The 15,825-nt window shown below is 43.4% G+C and overlaps 1 protein-coding gene and 1 long non-coding RNA gene across 3 annotated transcripts; one reads left to right on the plus strand and one right to left on the minus strand.

Moving 5' to 3' along the window:
* Window positions 1-879: 879 nt before the first annotated feature.
* On the minus strand, window positions 880-4,523 carry LOC129823562 (uncharacterized). Its single transcript, XR_008754648.1, has 2 exons — window positions 4,434-4,523; window positions 880-1,645 (listed from the first exon to the last, which is right to left on the minus strand). It is a non-coding gene; the product is annotated as an uncharacterized LOC129823562 (long non-coding RNA).
* A 173-nt stretch (window positions 4,524-4,696) lies between these two features.
* On the plus strand, window positions 4,697-14,066 carry LOC129823559 (gamma-soluble NSF attachment protein-like). 2 transcript variants are annotated; one of them, XM_055882389.1, is made up of 11 exons: window positions 4,703-4,787; window positions 7,010-7,077; window positions 7,175-7,277; window positions 7,756-7,786; window positions 7,997-8,106; window positions 8,255-8,321; window positions 8,426-8,496; window positions 8,643-8,721; window positions 8,877-8,956; window positions 9,335-9,464; window positions 12,574-14,066. In XM_055882389.1, exons 1-11 carry the CDS (start codon window positions 4,735-4,737, stop codon window positions 12,709-12,711), a joined length of 930 nt encoding a protein of 309 aa, XP_055738364.1. In that variant the 5' UTR covers window positions 4,703-4,734; the 3' UTR covers window positions 12,712-14,066. The 2 variants fall into 2 exon arrangements, with proteins under 2 accessions (XP_055738363.1, XP_055738364.1); XM_055882388.1 differs by lacking the exon at window positions 7,010-7,077 and having other exon boundaries at window positions 4,697-4,787.
* Window positions 14,067-15,825: the final 1,759 nt, after the last annotated feature.

A 15,825-nucleotide genomic window follows, 5' to 3' on the forward strand; every position in this document is an offset into this window, starting at 1 on the left:
CTGCATCAAACCTCAGCATGATAGATAATGTCTTCTCCGTTTCCCCCACCGTATTTACGTATCACCAAACGACAAGTGTCACAGACACAAGGAATCTTCACTTTCAACTGCTCCTCCTCAACACTTAACGCCACCCCCGTTATCATTCCTTTCAACGGCGCCCTGCTCCAGAGAGAAAAGCACGTCGCAATACTTGTCCGTAATCCCTAGCCCCCTTTTCCCTCTGGACGGAGGAAACGCAATAAATCGTCATGTCCACTCCCAGTTACCTTCACCATATCAACAGTCGTTTGGTGATACGTAAATACGGTGGGGGAAACAGAGAAGACATTTTATGGAAGGGTGTTGGAGGGAAATCAACAGTCCCCAACCTCTCCTTCACCCAACCTGATACCACGTATGGATCAACCAAAAAACAATGGTGTTTTACAGGTGGATAAATAACATTGCTATGACCCAGTGTAACAAATGATGGCTTCTATTGATTGTGCAGCGTACCCTGGGATTAGCCTTGGATGTAATATATCTAGACACGTTGGTAAACTAACGTTAGCTAGCCATATTGCCTCATGCTAGTTGTGTTAAACCCAGCTAGCTAGCATGTTTAATCTATCAGTGATCATTGCTTTGGTAATTTGATGGGTATGACAGCCTAGGAACAGTGGGTTAACTGCCTAGTTCAGGGGCAGAACAACAGATTGTCAGCTCGGGGATTCGATCTAGCAACCTATCGGTTACTAGTCCAACGCTCTAACCACTAGGCTACGCTGCCGCCTCATGATTTATTACATACATTTGAACGTCTGTTGGAAACCCCCAGAAGTCTACAGGGATGGAGTCCATATACATTACTAACTATAGTAGGACACGATCAGTAAGAATGTTGGAGGAGTAGCAAGAAAGGCTACTTTTATTATGGCTTATTACATCACGTTCCTCTTACACATACAGAGAGAGAAAAACAACATGGCTGCCGTTTAAATGAACTGTTATACATCACGTCTATGACTTGGGTGACTGGAGTCTCTTGACAATTTTATGGGCTTTCATCTGACACCGCCTATAATATAGGTCCTGGATGGCTGGAAGCTTGGCCCCAGTGATGTACTGGGCCGTTCACACTACCCTCTGTAGTGCCTTGCGGTCGGAGGCCAAGCAGTTGCAGTGATGGAACGAGTCAGGATGGTGCAGCTGGAGAACCTTTTGAGGATCTGGGGACCCATGCCAAATCTTTTCATTCTCCTGAGGGGGAAAAGGTTTTGTCGTGCCCTCTTCACGACTGTCTTGGTATGTTTGGACCATGATAGTTTGTTGGTGATGTGGACACCAAGGAACTTGAAACTCTCAAAGCAGCAGATGTAGGAGTTTTAGGAGAGAAAGACAGAGAGAACAAGAGAATGAAGGAGAGTGTAGACCAAGCTACCAGCTGAGGAAGCTGCAGATGTAGGAGTTTAGTTCAGGTGGTCTGCAGGAGGTGGTCTGTCAGGTGACAGAGGTGACAGAAGGAGGCTTCCTCACGAGCATACAGGAAGCTCCGGTGTCAAAGGAAGCAGCATGTAGCACAGGTGTTATGCAGGAGGAGGCCATCATCCAATAGAAGGAGGTCTATAGTATTATAATAATATTAATATACCCACAGGGATTCCTTGAAAACACATTGAAACAAAAATATCACAAAGTTAATCTCATACAGATGTTTCGTTTTTTAAGAGAATACAGCTCCTAGAAAATAAGCTGTAAAAATCACAAAAAAACAACAGGCTAGAAAGCCATCCAAGTATGTCATCATCTTATAGATTGGAATAACACATAAACTCAGCAACAACAAAAAAACATCCTCTCACTGTCAACTGCGTTTATTTTCACCAAACTTAACATGTACCAAATGACACCATATTTAGAATGTAGGCCCATGGTACATGTCTTAACACATATCTGGACGTGTACTTTTATCAAAATCTGATGGTCCAGATGAGTTTATTACCTCCCTTGCCTTCAATGTTCCTCTGTCAGTAACTAAAATAGTTGATAAACCTCATTATTTAAGAAAAGCGGTAACATGTAGCACCCAAAGTGAGGGAGGGTTGAATGCTCTGGATTTTAAAACCTCTAATATAATCTTTAAGATTAAATGGATACAAAACTATTTAAGAAATAAGGATTTGCATTTGGAATATAATCCCTAATTTAATATTCCAACAGATTGGTGGTCTAGAATTCTTACTCAAATGCAACTTTCATGTGGGTAAAGATCCCTATTAAGCTTGCTCACTTTCATAAACAAGTACTCCTAACTTGGAACCTCATGTACAAACACAATATTCGCCCACGGACATACAATCTGGAATAATAAAGACAAAAAATACAAAAACAAGTCTTTGTTTTTCCAGAACTGGTTTGACAACAACATTGTCTGGGTTAAACAATTATTGAATAATGATGGACAACTATATGATTTCCCAGAATTCATGAGAACACACAATGTTACATTCACCCCTGAGGAGCATCAAATGGTTGTGAGAGCTGTCCCTGAAGGTGTTGTTAGGTCCCTGAAGGTGTTGTTGGGTCCCTGAAGGTGTTGTTAGGTCCCTAAAGGTGTTGTTAGGTCCCTAAAGGTGTTGTTAGGTCCCTAAAGGTGTTGTTAGGTCCCTGAAGGTGTTGTTAGGTCCCTGAAGGTGTTGTTAGGTCCCTAAAGGTGTTGTTGGGTCCCTAAAGGTGTTGTGAGAGCTGTCCCTGAAGGTGTTGTTAGGTCCCTAAAGGTGTTGTTGGGTCCCTAAAGGTGTTGTTAGGTCCCTGAAGGTGTTGTTAGGTCCCTGAAGGTGTTGTTAGGTCCCTAAAGGTGTTGTTAGGTCCCTGAAGGTGTTGTTGGGTCCTTGAAGGTGTTGTTAGGTCCCTGAAGGTGTTGTTAGGTCCCTAAAGGTGTTGTTAGGTCCCTAAAGGGGTTGTTAGGTTCCTAAAGGTGCTATTCTTCTTTTATGAGAATATAACAGTACTCCAAGTGCAACTGTTGAGGATTTTGTAGCCTCAATACAACTAGAAGGACATGACATTTTAAACTGTACATGTAATAACATGTATATAAGATGTTACTATTCCCTCTGCTAAAATAAACTGGAATGCAGCCCTAGGACAAGTGAACTGGAACAAAGTCTAAATGTTGTCTGGCAAATATTGTATATCTAATAAGGTGAAAGTATCATACAAACTCATTCATAGAATCTACACAGATTCTAAATAGCTATTGATAACAAATATGTATTTTGTGGTTGTGACCCAGAAACTCAACCATTTATTTTGGGACTGTTCTTATGTCAGAAAGTTTTGGAGTGAGTTAGAAGATTTTATTTTAAAATAAATTACTATTGATGTTAATCTGAGAGACTCTGTTATTATGTTACATTTTTTTGATCCAAATGATATGGACCCTGATTTAACTTTCATTGTTCATATGTTTATTTTTCATGGAATATTGGAATATGAAGTGGGCCGAGAACAAACCCCTCTTCACATTATTTAAGGTAGAATTTAAATATTATTTTGAAATGATCAGTAAATTTAAAAACAAAAAAGCAATACGAACCATAAATCTTTTTGACAAATTGAAAATGTACTTGATATGTAATACTGTTAGGTTTATATACTCTTGTTCGTATAGTTCAGTTTTTGTTAAATTCATAATAATAAAACAAATAAATAATACAAATTACAAATGATAAATAAACAAAACAGTGATGTATTAGACATACAGTGATGATTTCAAATGATTATTTAAAAAACTGCTCGGGGGGCTTTAACTTATCCTAATAAAAAGCACGTGCATTACTATGCCACAGAGACATACATTTTGATAAGTTTAGTTTTAGTTGAATAACTATTTTGTTGAATGAAAATAGATGTCATGTGAGAGAGGGACTGAGGTGATGACTGTAAACACAATGTTATCAGATCTCTCTGTGATTGTGACCAATCTGTTTCTTTCTGGACAAGGAAATACTATATTTTGGCTCTAAATGTATATTTTCTTTTGACTAGCACATACATCTACTACATATATCCTACTATTATAATCTTGTCTCAAATCTGTATACTCCAGTTTCCTCAAAAAGCAAAAGATATTACAACAATTTTGATGTTGAAATGTTTATGCCGAATAGAGCTCGTCAGTTTGTAGTCCTGAAACCCGGAAATGAGTGACCTCTGGTTCTATGACAAAAATGAATGGGAAAAGAATAGGGTTTTGGAATAAACGCCGAGAATAAGGTCGGAGTTTAACAGAGGCTTAAGAGAGCTTGTACATTTTGTTCTATGAGATAATAGCAGTCAGTTAACATTACCTTTTATGATTTAAAAAAAAAAATAGCTGATGAGTTAGCTGATGAATATAATCTCATAGAACAAAACGTAAAATATCTAACCCTGTGTTTTCTACATACCTTATTTCGGTGTTTATCCAAAAGCCCTACAGTGCCAAGTTCGTTTTGTCCGACGAACCATGGCGTGGCTAGTGCCTACAAAAAGACGCCATTACTATTTCTCTCGACGTCCAGCCTAATTTATAAGGACTGTGGTGCATTGCGCAATGCCATCCGGGAACCTGGAGTTCGACGTTGTGGACATTTTTTTTTCTCTCTCATCCAAACACCAACAGCATTTTGTTTATCATCGTCCTCGGTTAGATTTTTTTCCCCACAAATAACATCTGCTCGACAGATTGTCGAAGACCACGACATCACCATGGCCTCCAAAATAAACGAAGCCCATGAACACATCGCTAAAGCGGAGAAAAAGTATGTCAAGCCGCGATTGTTTTTTTTTTTTATTTAGCTAACGGTAACTAACCGTACTGTAGCTAGCATCGCTGACCCTGTTAGATGCTTCTTCGATTCCTACCTAGCTAGCTAGTAACATTGTCAACAATATCTGACCTTAGTTGTTGACAAGATGTGAAATAACCAGAGTTTACTTAACATTACGACATTGTCAATGAATTCCAGTTAATTAGTTAGCTGTATTTGTAGGAAGTAGCTAGCTATCTTCTAATCCGGCCAGTCAGCGGATGCATTCATTCATCACCTAGTTAACCAGCTAGCTGCGGTCACGTTAACTAGCTGTCCGCTCAGTGGCTGTTACATGCCTTTCCATTGTAATATGCGTATCCATTGCAAACCACAACAAGGCCACTGTTTTATGTTGTTCGCAAACGATTCGTTCATTTTTGTTTTGAACGACTCTGTTTACTGACTCGAGAGTCATGATTTCGTTTTCTCCCAAGTGATTCGTTCGTTTGACCTGACCGCAATTATTTCGACTACACGGCATAATACGCGCTCAGCGGCACCGGAGATGTGCACCGACCTGTATCATGCGCGCAGAAAAATAAATAGATCATGTTGCAGGCAGCATAGAGAAGAAAAAGACACTGATAATTGTTAGCATCATGGTGCAAGAATGAATGCATTTTATTGATATACTCCTCATTAGTGTAGAACCAAAACATACACAGCCATCCTCTGATCAACACTCGAGAACCAATCTTTCGCGGTCAAGCAGTTGCATTCCGCCAAGAGTCGTTCACAGTCTATAGTCCGGTTGTGGCCGCAACTATATCTCGTTTTTAAATGGCATCAAATAAATAATCTTATTTGTATGTCTAGTAATCACAAATGCACATGGTTTGAAGCACACTTTTATAAGTCTGTCACAAACAAACAACTCCAAATATAGCTGCCTGCGACAGGATGACGGAAGATTAGTTGGATAACAAAGCAAGCACTCGTGTAGGAACTATTTTTGCTTGATGTGTATTCAGAATCTGGTAGGAATTTGATGTATGGTTAATGAGGAGATAATTGCAAATGATTTTGAGCATTAGCGTTAAATATGAATCTAGATTTAATTATTATTATTTTTTTTAGATATCAATACCAAATGGTGGTCAATCTTAGGGACGTCCATGACAGCGATGACAAGTTTCAAGTTGATAAACCACTGTGGAGTGGAGTGGTGTTTTGATTGGACGCGTTGATTTGTCAATAACTCAAGACATCTTTTGACCAATCCCTTAGCTTCAAACTGTGTTAAGACATGTACCATGGGCCTACATTCTAAATATGGTGTCATTTGATACTGTGGTTCATGAGGAGACCATTTTTGAAGTATTTTGTTTGTGTAAGTGCTAATATGCAGTCTACTGGTATAGGGTGGCCATCTTGGAATGCATCAATGTTATTTTCTCAAACTCTTTGGGGACTATTGTGATGAGTCCAAAGATTGCGTTTGGAGTGAATCTGACTTTTTATAAGAATAATATATATTTTGTTCATTATTATTTTTAAGCATAACTGTTACATAGTTAACTTTTTACATACTGCATTTTGTGTTATTTTGACTTATTTAATGAGAATACGCTTTTCAAAGGTTTTTCCAACATTTCCAAGATGGAGGAAAAATCTATTCTCATGGACCTTATGGGTCCTTGAGGTAAATTTTGTTCACTATGAGGAAAGACTCCTACATTCATGTCTAGGTCAAACAGGGCAACGGATATGAAGGTTTAAGTGAGACTGCTTATAACAGCACCACCTATAGGCCAATCAGTGCCATTCTTTTAGACCAAGTTACTCATGGCTGTTATTTTGTTCACTTTTTTTTGTTCTTCTAAATTAAAAACAGTCTATGCTTGAGTTATTGAACTGAAAAACAAAAAGCCTATGGTACACGAGACTTGTAGAATCATGATTCTTTTTTAGTTTTTAGTTCATCGTTTGCCAATAGGGGTGTGCTGGGTGGTATTGAATCAAATGAACAAAATGAGTTGAAAGATTAGTTATTTTTGACCGAACGAGTTGAAAAGATCCGAGTCATTAAACCGAGCCGAACTTCCCATCACTACTGTGTTAGTGACTAACCTGATGTCGTTAGCTCTTCTGTCAAGGTCTATTGTTATGGCTGTGTGTGTTGTTAACCCCTTGAAAATAGACCTTTTTTTTCTTGCGTGTCATTTTTGCAGTTTAAAGACAAGCATGACAAAGTGGAAGCCAGATTTTGACAGTGCTGCATCAGAATATGCCAAAGCTGGTTAGTATGCTCACAGTCTGTAAACGTATAGGAAGGATAACACGTCACACTCCATATATTTACAGTCTAATAAAACAATCTATGTTTGCATTCCCAGCGGTGTGCTTCAAGAATGCCAAACAGTTTGAGCAGGCTAAGGATGCCTACCTGAAGGAGGCCGAGTACCACACGGAAAATAAAGCCTTGTTTCATGCAGCAAAGTACGTTTTTTTTTTCCATATGAATACTTGAGATTTAAAAGGGCCAATGCAGATGTTTTTATTTCAATATCAAATCATTTCTGGGTAACAATTAACTACCTTACCTGTGATTGTTGTCAATTTTTTTAAATGGTTAAAAAAATAGCTTCTTAGCAAAGAACAATTTCTCAAGCAAGAATTTTGCTAGGACTGTCGGGGGGAGGGGGAAACTGAAAACTAGCTCTTATTGGCAGAGAGGTTTGGAACTCTTTCTTATTGGTCTATTAATTAATTTACCACCTGGTGATGTCACCAGGCAGACCAAAAACTCCATCCCACCAAAACAGGTATACATTTCAGACGGTCTTTTCCAACAGAGAAAAATCAACCAAAAAAAAGACTCCACTAGGCCTTTTTAAAGATTATTAATACCATTCAATACTTTTATATGTGAGACTTTTTCTTCCCTTTTTTCTAAAGATATGCAATTATTTTTCAGAGCAATCGAACAAGCAGGTATGATGATGAAGGTGAGTTTCCCCCAATGTCCATGTAATATCTGCGTAATACCTACAATACAACTGCGTACAAATATGGGAGAGTTTGATCCTTTTGTTTTACTATACGCTGTGTACCATGTGATCAAGAGCATCGTTGTCTCACAAAAAAAAAAATATTGATATTCTACCACAACATAGTATGTGTAAAAGAGGTGGTCCGTGTCCTCTGCTGTGTGACAGGACTTGAAGAAGATGCCTGAGGCCATCCAGTACATAGAGAAGGCCAGCATGATCTACGTAGAGAATGGTACTCCAGACACCGCTGCCATGGCTCTGGACAGGGCCGGGAAGTAAGTACTGCTCTAGACTATACACATCTGTCTACTTTATTTATTTAGTGTTTTTGATATGTTCCTGACCAGTGTTGTTTCGGGGGGGGGAAGTACATCACTCTGTTTTTTTATTTGAATCGTACTTTTTCATTCTTTTCCTATCTAGACTTATCGAGCCTGTGAGTTTAGAGAAAGCTGTGGACCTGTATCAGCAGGCTGCCGGTGTGTTTGAGGTAAAGTTTGGGTCGTTTTAATAGCATATTCTAAGTAAGAGAAGTTCCTTTTTTTTAAAAATAAGTTGAGTTGATTTAACGGATTGTTTTGTGTGTGTGTGTAGAATGAGGACCGTCTACGCCAGTCGGCTGAGCTCCTGGGGAAAGCTTCCAGACTGCTGGTCAGATTACGCAGGTGAATGACAGCTTCATAGGACATCGTAAAGGCTTCATAAGCACTACGTAGATGCTTCACAAAGCACTTATAAAGCAGCAAAGTTTTGCGGCTGGTCCGGACTCACTATTCTAACACCGTTCTGTCTTTTGTGAACTTGATGACAGACTGGATGAAGCGGCAACCGCCCTTCAAAAAGAGAAGAACATGTATAAAGATATAGAGAATTATCCCACTTGCTTTAAGGTACGTGCTTATGTCATGTGCATTAGGTGATCTATTGGAATGATATCCTATTTGGTATTTTCCAGCATTTCTCTTTCAAGCGATGCGGTGCGTTGGTATTGGTGGAGGTGTAAAATACAGGTCATTCAATGTTGATCGGGGGTCTTTTCTCTTAGAAAACAACAGCTCAGGTGTTGGTGCATCTACACAGAAATGACTTTGTGGCGGCAGACAAGTGTGTCCGAGAGAGTTACAGGTATGAACCTCCTTAATATGACTGCATACATTTCTCTAGAGCCACGGAAATGACTATCTGAATTGGGTACACTGGGTACACCGTGGGTATACTGGGTACACCGTTGGTACACCGTGGGTATACTTGGTACACCGTGGGTACACAGTGGGTAAACCGTGGGTACACAGTGGGTAAACCGTGGGTACACCGTGGGTACACCGTGGGTACACTCCCACTGTTTTGGATCTAAAAAGGAACCAACTGGTGTAAGAAATACAGTGGAAACCCCTTCCGGGTCGCGCTTTTCACTCGACGTGAACGAGTATTCAGCGGTCACCGTAATTGGGCTACAGACTATGTATTGTGACAGTGATGATATAATTTCATGTTTTCCTGCAGCCTCCCGGGGTACAGTGGGAGTGAAGACTGCGTAGCCATGGAGACGTTACTGCAGGGATATGACGAGCAGGACGAGGACCAGGTGCATCGCGTGTGTAACTCTGCTCTGCTGAAGTACATGGACAATGACGTCAGTAACACTTCATACAACTGTACCGTCACTGGGTCTGTTATGTACCCGTCACTGGGTCTGTTATGTACCCGTCACGGGGTCTGTTATGTACCCGTCACGGGGTCTGTTATGTACCCGTCACGGGGTCTGTTATGTACCCGCCACGGGGTCTGTTATGTACCGTCACTGGGTCTGTTATGTACCGTCACGGGGTCTGTTATGTACCCGTCACGGGGTCTGTTATGTACCGTCACTGGGTCTGTTATGTACCGTCACGGGGTCTGTTATGTACCGGCCACTGGGTCTGTTATGTACCGGCCACTGGGTCTGTTATGTACCGTCACTGGGTCTGTTATGTACCGTCACGGGGTCTGTTATATACCGTCACGGGGTCTGTTATATACCGCCACGGGGTCTGTTATGTACCGTCACGGGGTCTGTTATGTACCCGTCACTGGGTCTGTTATGTACCCGTCACTGGGTCTGTTATGTACCCGTCACGGCGTCTGTTATGTACCGTCACTGGGTCTGTTATGTACCGTCACTGGGTCTGTTATGTACCGTCACTGGGTCTGTTATATACCGTCACTGGGTCTGTTATATACCGTCACTGGGTCTGTTATGTACCGTCACTGGGTCTGTTATGTACCGTCACGGGGTCTGTTATATACCGTCACTGGGTCTGTTATGTACCGTCACGGGGTCTGTTATGTACCGTCACGGGGTCTGTTATGTACCGTCACGGGGTCTGTTATGTACCGTCACCGGGTCTGTTATATACCGTCACTGGGTCTGTTATGTACTGTCACGGGGTCTGTTATGTACCGTCACTGGGTCTGTTATGTACTGTCACAGGGTATGTTATGTACCGTCACGGGGTCTGTTATGTTATGTACCGTCACTGGGTCTGTTATGTACCGTCACTGGGTCTGTTATGTACCGTCACCGGGTCTGTTATGTACCGTCACTGGGTCTGTTATGTACTGTCACAGGGTATGTTATGTACCGTCACGGGGTCTGTTATGTTATGTACCGTCACGGGGTCTGTTCCATTATGTACCCGTCACGGTGACCAAACCCTCACACTGTCAAGCGATGGGTCCCTGACCAAACCCTCACACTGTCTAGCGATGGGTCCCTGACCAAACCCTCACATTGTCTAGCGATGGTTCCCTGACCAAACCCTCACACTGTCTAGTAATGGGTCCCTGACCAAACCCTCACACTGTCTAGCGATGGGTCCCTGACCAAACCCTCACACTGTCTAGCCATGGGTCCCTGACCAAACCCTCACACTGTCTAGCAATGGGTCCCTGACCAAACCCTCACACTGTCTAGCAATGGGTCCCTGACCAAACCCTCACACTGTCCCTCACACTGTCAAGCGATGGGTCCCTGACCGAACCCTCACACTGTCTAGTAATGGGTCCCTGACCAAACCCTCACACTCTCTAGTGATGGGTCCCTGACCAAACCCTCACACTCTCTAGTGATGGGTCCCTGACCAAACCCTCACACTGTCTAGCGATGGGTCCCTGACCAAACCCTCACACTGTCTAGCGATGGGTCCCTGACCAAACCCTCACACTGTCTAGCGATGGGTCCCTGACCGAACCCTCACACTGTCTAGTAATGGGTCCCTGACCAAACCCTCACACTGTCTAGCGATGGGTCCCTGACCAAACCCTCACACTGTGACGGTCCCTGACCAAACCCTCACGCTGTCTAGCGATGGGTCCCTGACCGAACCCTCACACTGTCTAGCGATGGGTCCCTGACCAAACCCTCACACTGTCTAGCGATGGGTCCCTGACCAAACCCTCACACTGTCTAGCGATGGGTCCCTGACCGAACCCTCACACTGTCTAGCGATGGGTCCCTGACCAAACCCTCACACTGTCTAGCGATGGGTCCCTGACCGAACCCTCACACTGTCCCTCACACTGTCTAGCGATGGGTCCCTGACCGAACCCTCACACGGTCTAGCGATGGGTCCCTGACGAAACCCTCACACGGTCAAGCGATGGGTCCCTGACCGAACCCTCACACTGTCTAGCGATGGGTCCCTGACCAAACCCTCACAATGGGTCCCTGACCAAACCTTCACACTGTCTAGTGATGGGTCCCTGACCAAACCCTCACACTCTCTAGTGATGGGTCCTTGACCGAACCCTCACACTGTCTAGCGATGGGTCCCTGACCAAACCCTCACAATGGGTCCCTGACCAAACCTTCACACTCTCTAGTGATGGGTCCCTGACCAAACCCTCACACTCTCTAGTGATGGGTCCCTGACCGAACCCTCACACTGTGAGGGTCCCTGACCAAACCCTCACACTGTCTAGTGATGGGTCCCTGACCAAACCCTCACACTGTCTAGCGATGGGTCCCTGACCAAACCCTCACACTGTCTAGCGATGGGTCCCTGACCAAACCCTCATAATGTCTAGCGATGGGTCCCTGACCAAACCCTCACACTGTCTAGCGATGGGTCCCTGACCAAACCCTCACAATGGGTCCCTGACCAAACCTTCACACTCTCTAGTGATGGGTCCCTGACCAAACCCTCACACTGTCAAGCGATGGGTCCCTGACCAAACCCTCACAATGGGTCCCTGACCAAACCCTCACACTGTCTAGCCATGGGTCCCTGACCAAACCCTCACACTGTCTAGCGATGGGTCCCTGACCAAACCCTCACACTGTCTAGTGATTCGTCCCTGACCAAACCCTCACACTGTCTAGCGATGGGTCCCTGACCAAACCCTCACACTGTCTAGCGATGGGTCCCTGACCAAACCCTCACACTGTCTAGTGATTGGTCCCTGACCAAACCCTCACACTGTCTAGCGATGGGTCCCTGACCGAACCCTCACACTGTCTAGCGATGGGTCCCTGACCAAACCCTCACACTGTCTAGTGATGTTGACACTTAACCTGCAGAGGGTAACCCTCTATACAGGAGTTATCTTTTACACTGCCGATATGCCAATCTGCTACCACTGTCTAACAGTATTTGAAACCATACTTTTTAAGATCCAATTCCACAAGTTTCATACACTTGAAGAAACAATACAAGAGGTAGGAACAACCTTGTTGATGTAATCTATCCCCCGTCTACTCTCAGTATGCCAAGCTGGCCATCTCCCTGAAGGTACCTGGAGGAGGAGCGAAGAAGAAGACCGCGAAGCCACCACAGGGGGGCGCCGGAGCGCCTGCTGCTGCCGCCGAGGATGACGATGACTACGAGGGAGGGCTGTGTTAGCCGCAGATAAGAAAACACTGACCGCTAAATACACCCAACTCTAAACACACCAGGAAGTCCTGCCCATTGAGGTGAAACTCTCAGAATATGTTGCTCCCCCCTGTACTAGACCCCAATATGTTGCTCCACCCTGAACTAGACCCCAATATGTTGTTCCCCCCTGAACTAGACCCCAATATGTTGCTCCCCCCTGAACTAGACCCCAATATGTTGCTCCCTCCCTGAACTAGACCCCAATATGTTGCTCCCCCCTGAACTAGACCCCAATATGTTGCTCCCCCCTGAACTAGACCCCAATATGTTGCTCCCCCCTGAACTAGACCCCAATATGTTGCTCCCCCCTGAACTAGACCCCAATATGTTGCTCCCCCCCTGAACTAGACCCCAATATGTTGCTCCCCCCTGAACTAGACCCCAATATGATGCTCCCCCCTCTGAACTAGACCCCAATATGTTGCCCCCCCCCCTGAACTAGACCCCAATATGTTGCTCCCCCCCTGAACTAGACCCCAATATGTTGCTCCCCCCTGAACTAGACTCCAATATGTTGCTCCCCCCTGAACTAGACCCCAATATGTTGCTCCCCCCTGAACTAGACCCCAATATGTTGCTCCCCCCCTGAACTAGACCCCAATATGTTGCTCCCCCCTGAACTAGACCCCAATATGTTGCTCCCCCCCTGAACTAGACCCCAATATGTTGCCCCCCCCCTGAACTAGACCCCAATATGTTGCTCCCCCCCTGAACTAGACCCCAATATGTTGCTCCCCCCTGAACTAGACTCCAATATGTTGCTCCCCCCTGAACTAGACCCCAATATGTTGCTCCCCCCTGAACTAGACCCCAATATGTTGCTCCCCCCTGAACTAGACCCCAATATGTTGCTCCCCCCCTGAACTAGACCCCAATATGTTGCTCCCCCCCTGAACTAGACCCCAATATGTTGCTCCCCCCTGAACTAGACCCCAATATGTTGCTCCCCCCCTGAACTAGACCCCAATATGTTGCTCCCCCCTGAACTAGACCCCAATATGTTGCTCCCCCCTGAACTAGACCCCAATATGTTGCTCCCCCCTGAACTAGACCCCAATATGTTGCTCCCCCCTGAACTAGACCCCAACACGTTGCTCCCCTCTGAACTAGACCCCAATATGTTGCTCCCCCCTGAACTAGACCCCAACACGTTGCTCCCCTCTGAACTAGACCCCAATATGTTGCTCCCCCCTGAACTAGGTGTCTAATTCCCTCCACTCCCCTCGGTGTGAAACATGTCGATATCAGTAAAGTATACTCTTCCTCTGTGTGGGTCCAACTTGTTTAATGTATTTAACATCAAACATACTCTCTCTCCCCCCCCCCCCCCCCCCCCCCCCCAAAAAAAAACTAGATTAAATTCCAAGTGGCGTGTGATAGAAAGGATAGTTATGACTAGGTCTATATCTATACTATAGATAGTATTTTACTTTGTTTACAGTTTTATTCAGTGTGACAACGACATATCACCTGTGTGTTTGAAGATGTCTCTTGAACATTAATTTCCATGTTGTGTAAATGTTCTTTATTTTGTTGATTGTGAATTCTCTTATTAAAATGTAAATCAGGGTTTTCAAACAGATTTTGGTCCAACCAGCCGCATTCGTTCTTCACCGAGGTCCGGAGGACGGCACTTTAGAATCGGGTATATTTGCAAAATGTCAAGTCATCCATCGCTTTTGGGAATTCGATGCTCCCTGACTGTCTAGCTTTTGTTTTGATTATTGTTAGCATGTTGGACAGGGTAAAGAGACTATAAATATAGGCTCATTATCACTTATACAGTTTCAAATTAGTTTGAGATCGTTTCAATATCAATTGAGATTGTTTTCCGCACCCCATAAAAATACATACACAGAAAAAGGATTTGAATGGGCTCGAGGACCGGATTCGTATGATACCCTTGCTGTAAACGGTGCAGTTTTTGTAGGTATGTGTACAGATAAAAAAAAGTATTTATTAATATATTGTAGTGACTGATCAGTCTTATTGTCATATAGAGTGGGGAAATAAAAATGTTATATATATATATATATACTACCGTTCAAAGGTTTGGGGTCACTTAGAAATGTCCTTGTTTTTGAAAGAAAAGCATTTTTTTTGTGTCCATTTTAAAATAACATCAAATTGATCAGAAATACAGTGTAGACATTGTTAATGTTGTAAATGACTATTGTAGATGGAAACGGCAGATTATTTTATGGAATATCTGCATAGGTGTACAGAGGTCCATTATCAGCAACCATCACTCCTGTGTACCAATGCCATGTTGTGTTAGCTAATCCAAGTGTATCATTTTAAAAGGCTAATTGATCATTAGAAAACCCTTTTGCAATTGTGTTAGCACAGCTGAAAACTGTTGTTCTGATTAAACAAGCAATAAAACTGGCCTTCTTTAGACTAGTTGAGTATCCGGAGCATCAGCATTTGTGGGTTCGATTACAGGCTCAAAATGGCCAGAAACAAAGAACTTTCTTCTGAAACTCATCAGTCTATTCTTGTTCTGAGAAATTAAGGCTATTCCATGTGAGAAATTGCCAAGAAACTGAAGATCTCGTACAACGCTGTGTACTACTCCCTTCACAGAACAGCACAAACTGGCTCTAACCAGAATAGAAAGAGGAGTGGGAGGCCCCGGTGCACAACTGAGCAAGAGGACAAGTACATTAGAGTGTCTAGTTTGAGAAACAGACGCCTCACAAGTCCTCAACTGGCAGCTTCATTAAATAGTACCCGCAAAACACCAGTCTCAACGTCAACAGTGAAGAGGCGACTCCGGGATGCTGGCCTTCTAGGCAGAGTTACAAAGAAAAAGCCATATCTCAGACTGGCCAATAAAAAGAAAAGTTAAGATGGGCAAAAGAACAGACACTGGACAGAGGAACTCAAAAAGTGACCCTAAACTTTTGAACTGTAGCGTGTGTGTGTGTGTGTGTGTATATATATATTACTATATTAGATGTTCAGTATGGTTTAATGTATGTTTATGTGTGTTTGTACAGGTGTTTTAAGGCTTTGAAATGTCAAAGATAACAGTTGCTGGGGCAATATGCAATACAGGTATAGTGTAGTGGGATTGTA

Source organism: Salvelinus fontinalis, chromosome 26, assembly GCF_029448725.1.
Source record: "Salvelinus fontinalis isolate EN_2023a chromosome 26, ASM2944872v1, whole genome shotgun sequence".
NCBI lineage: Eukaryota > Metazoa > Chordata > Actinopteri > Salmoniformes > Salmonidae > Salvelinus > Salvelinus fontinalis.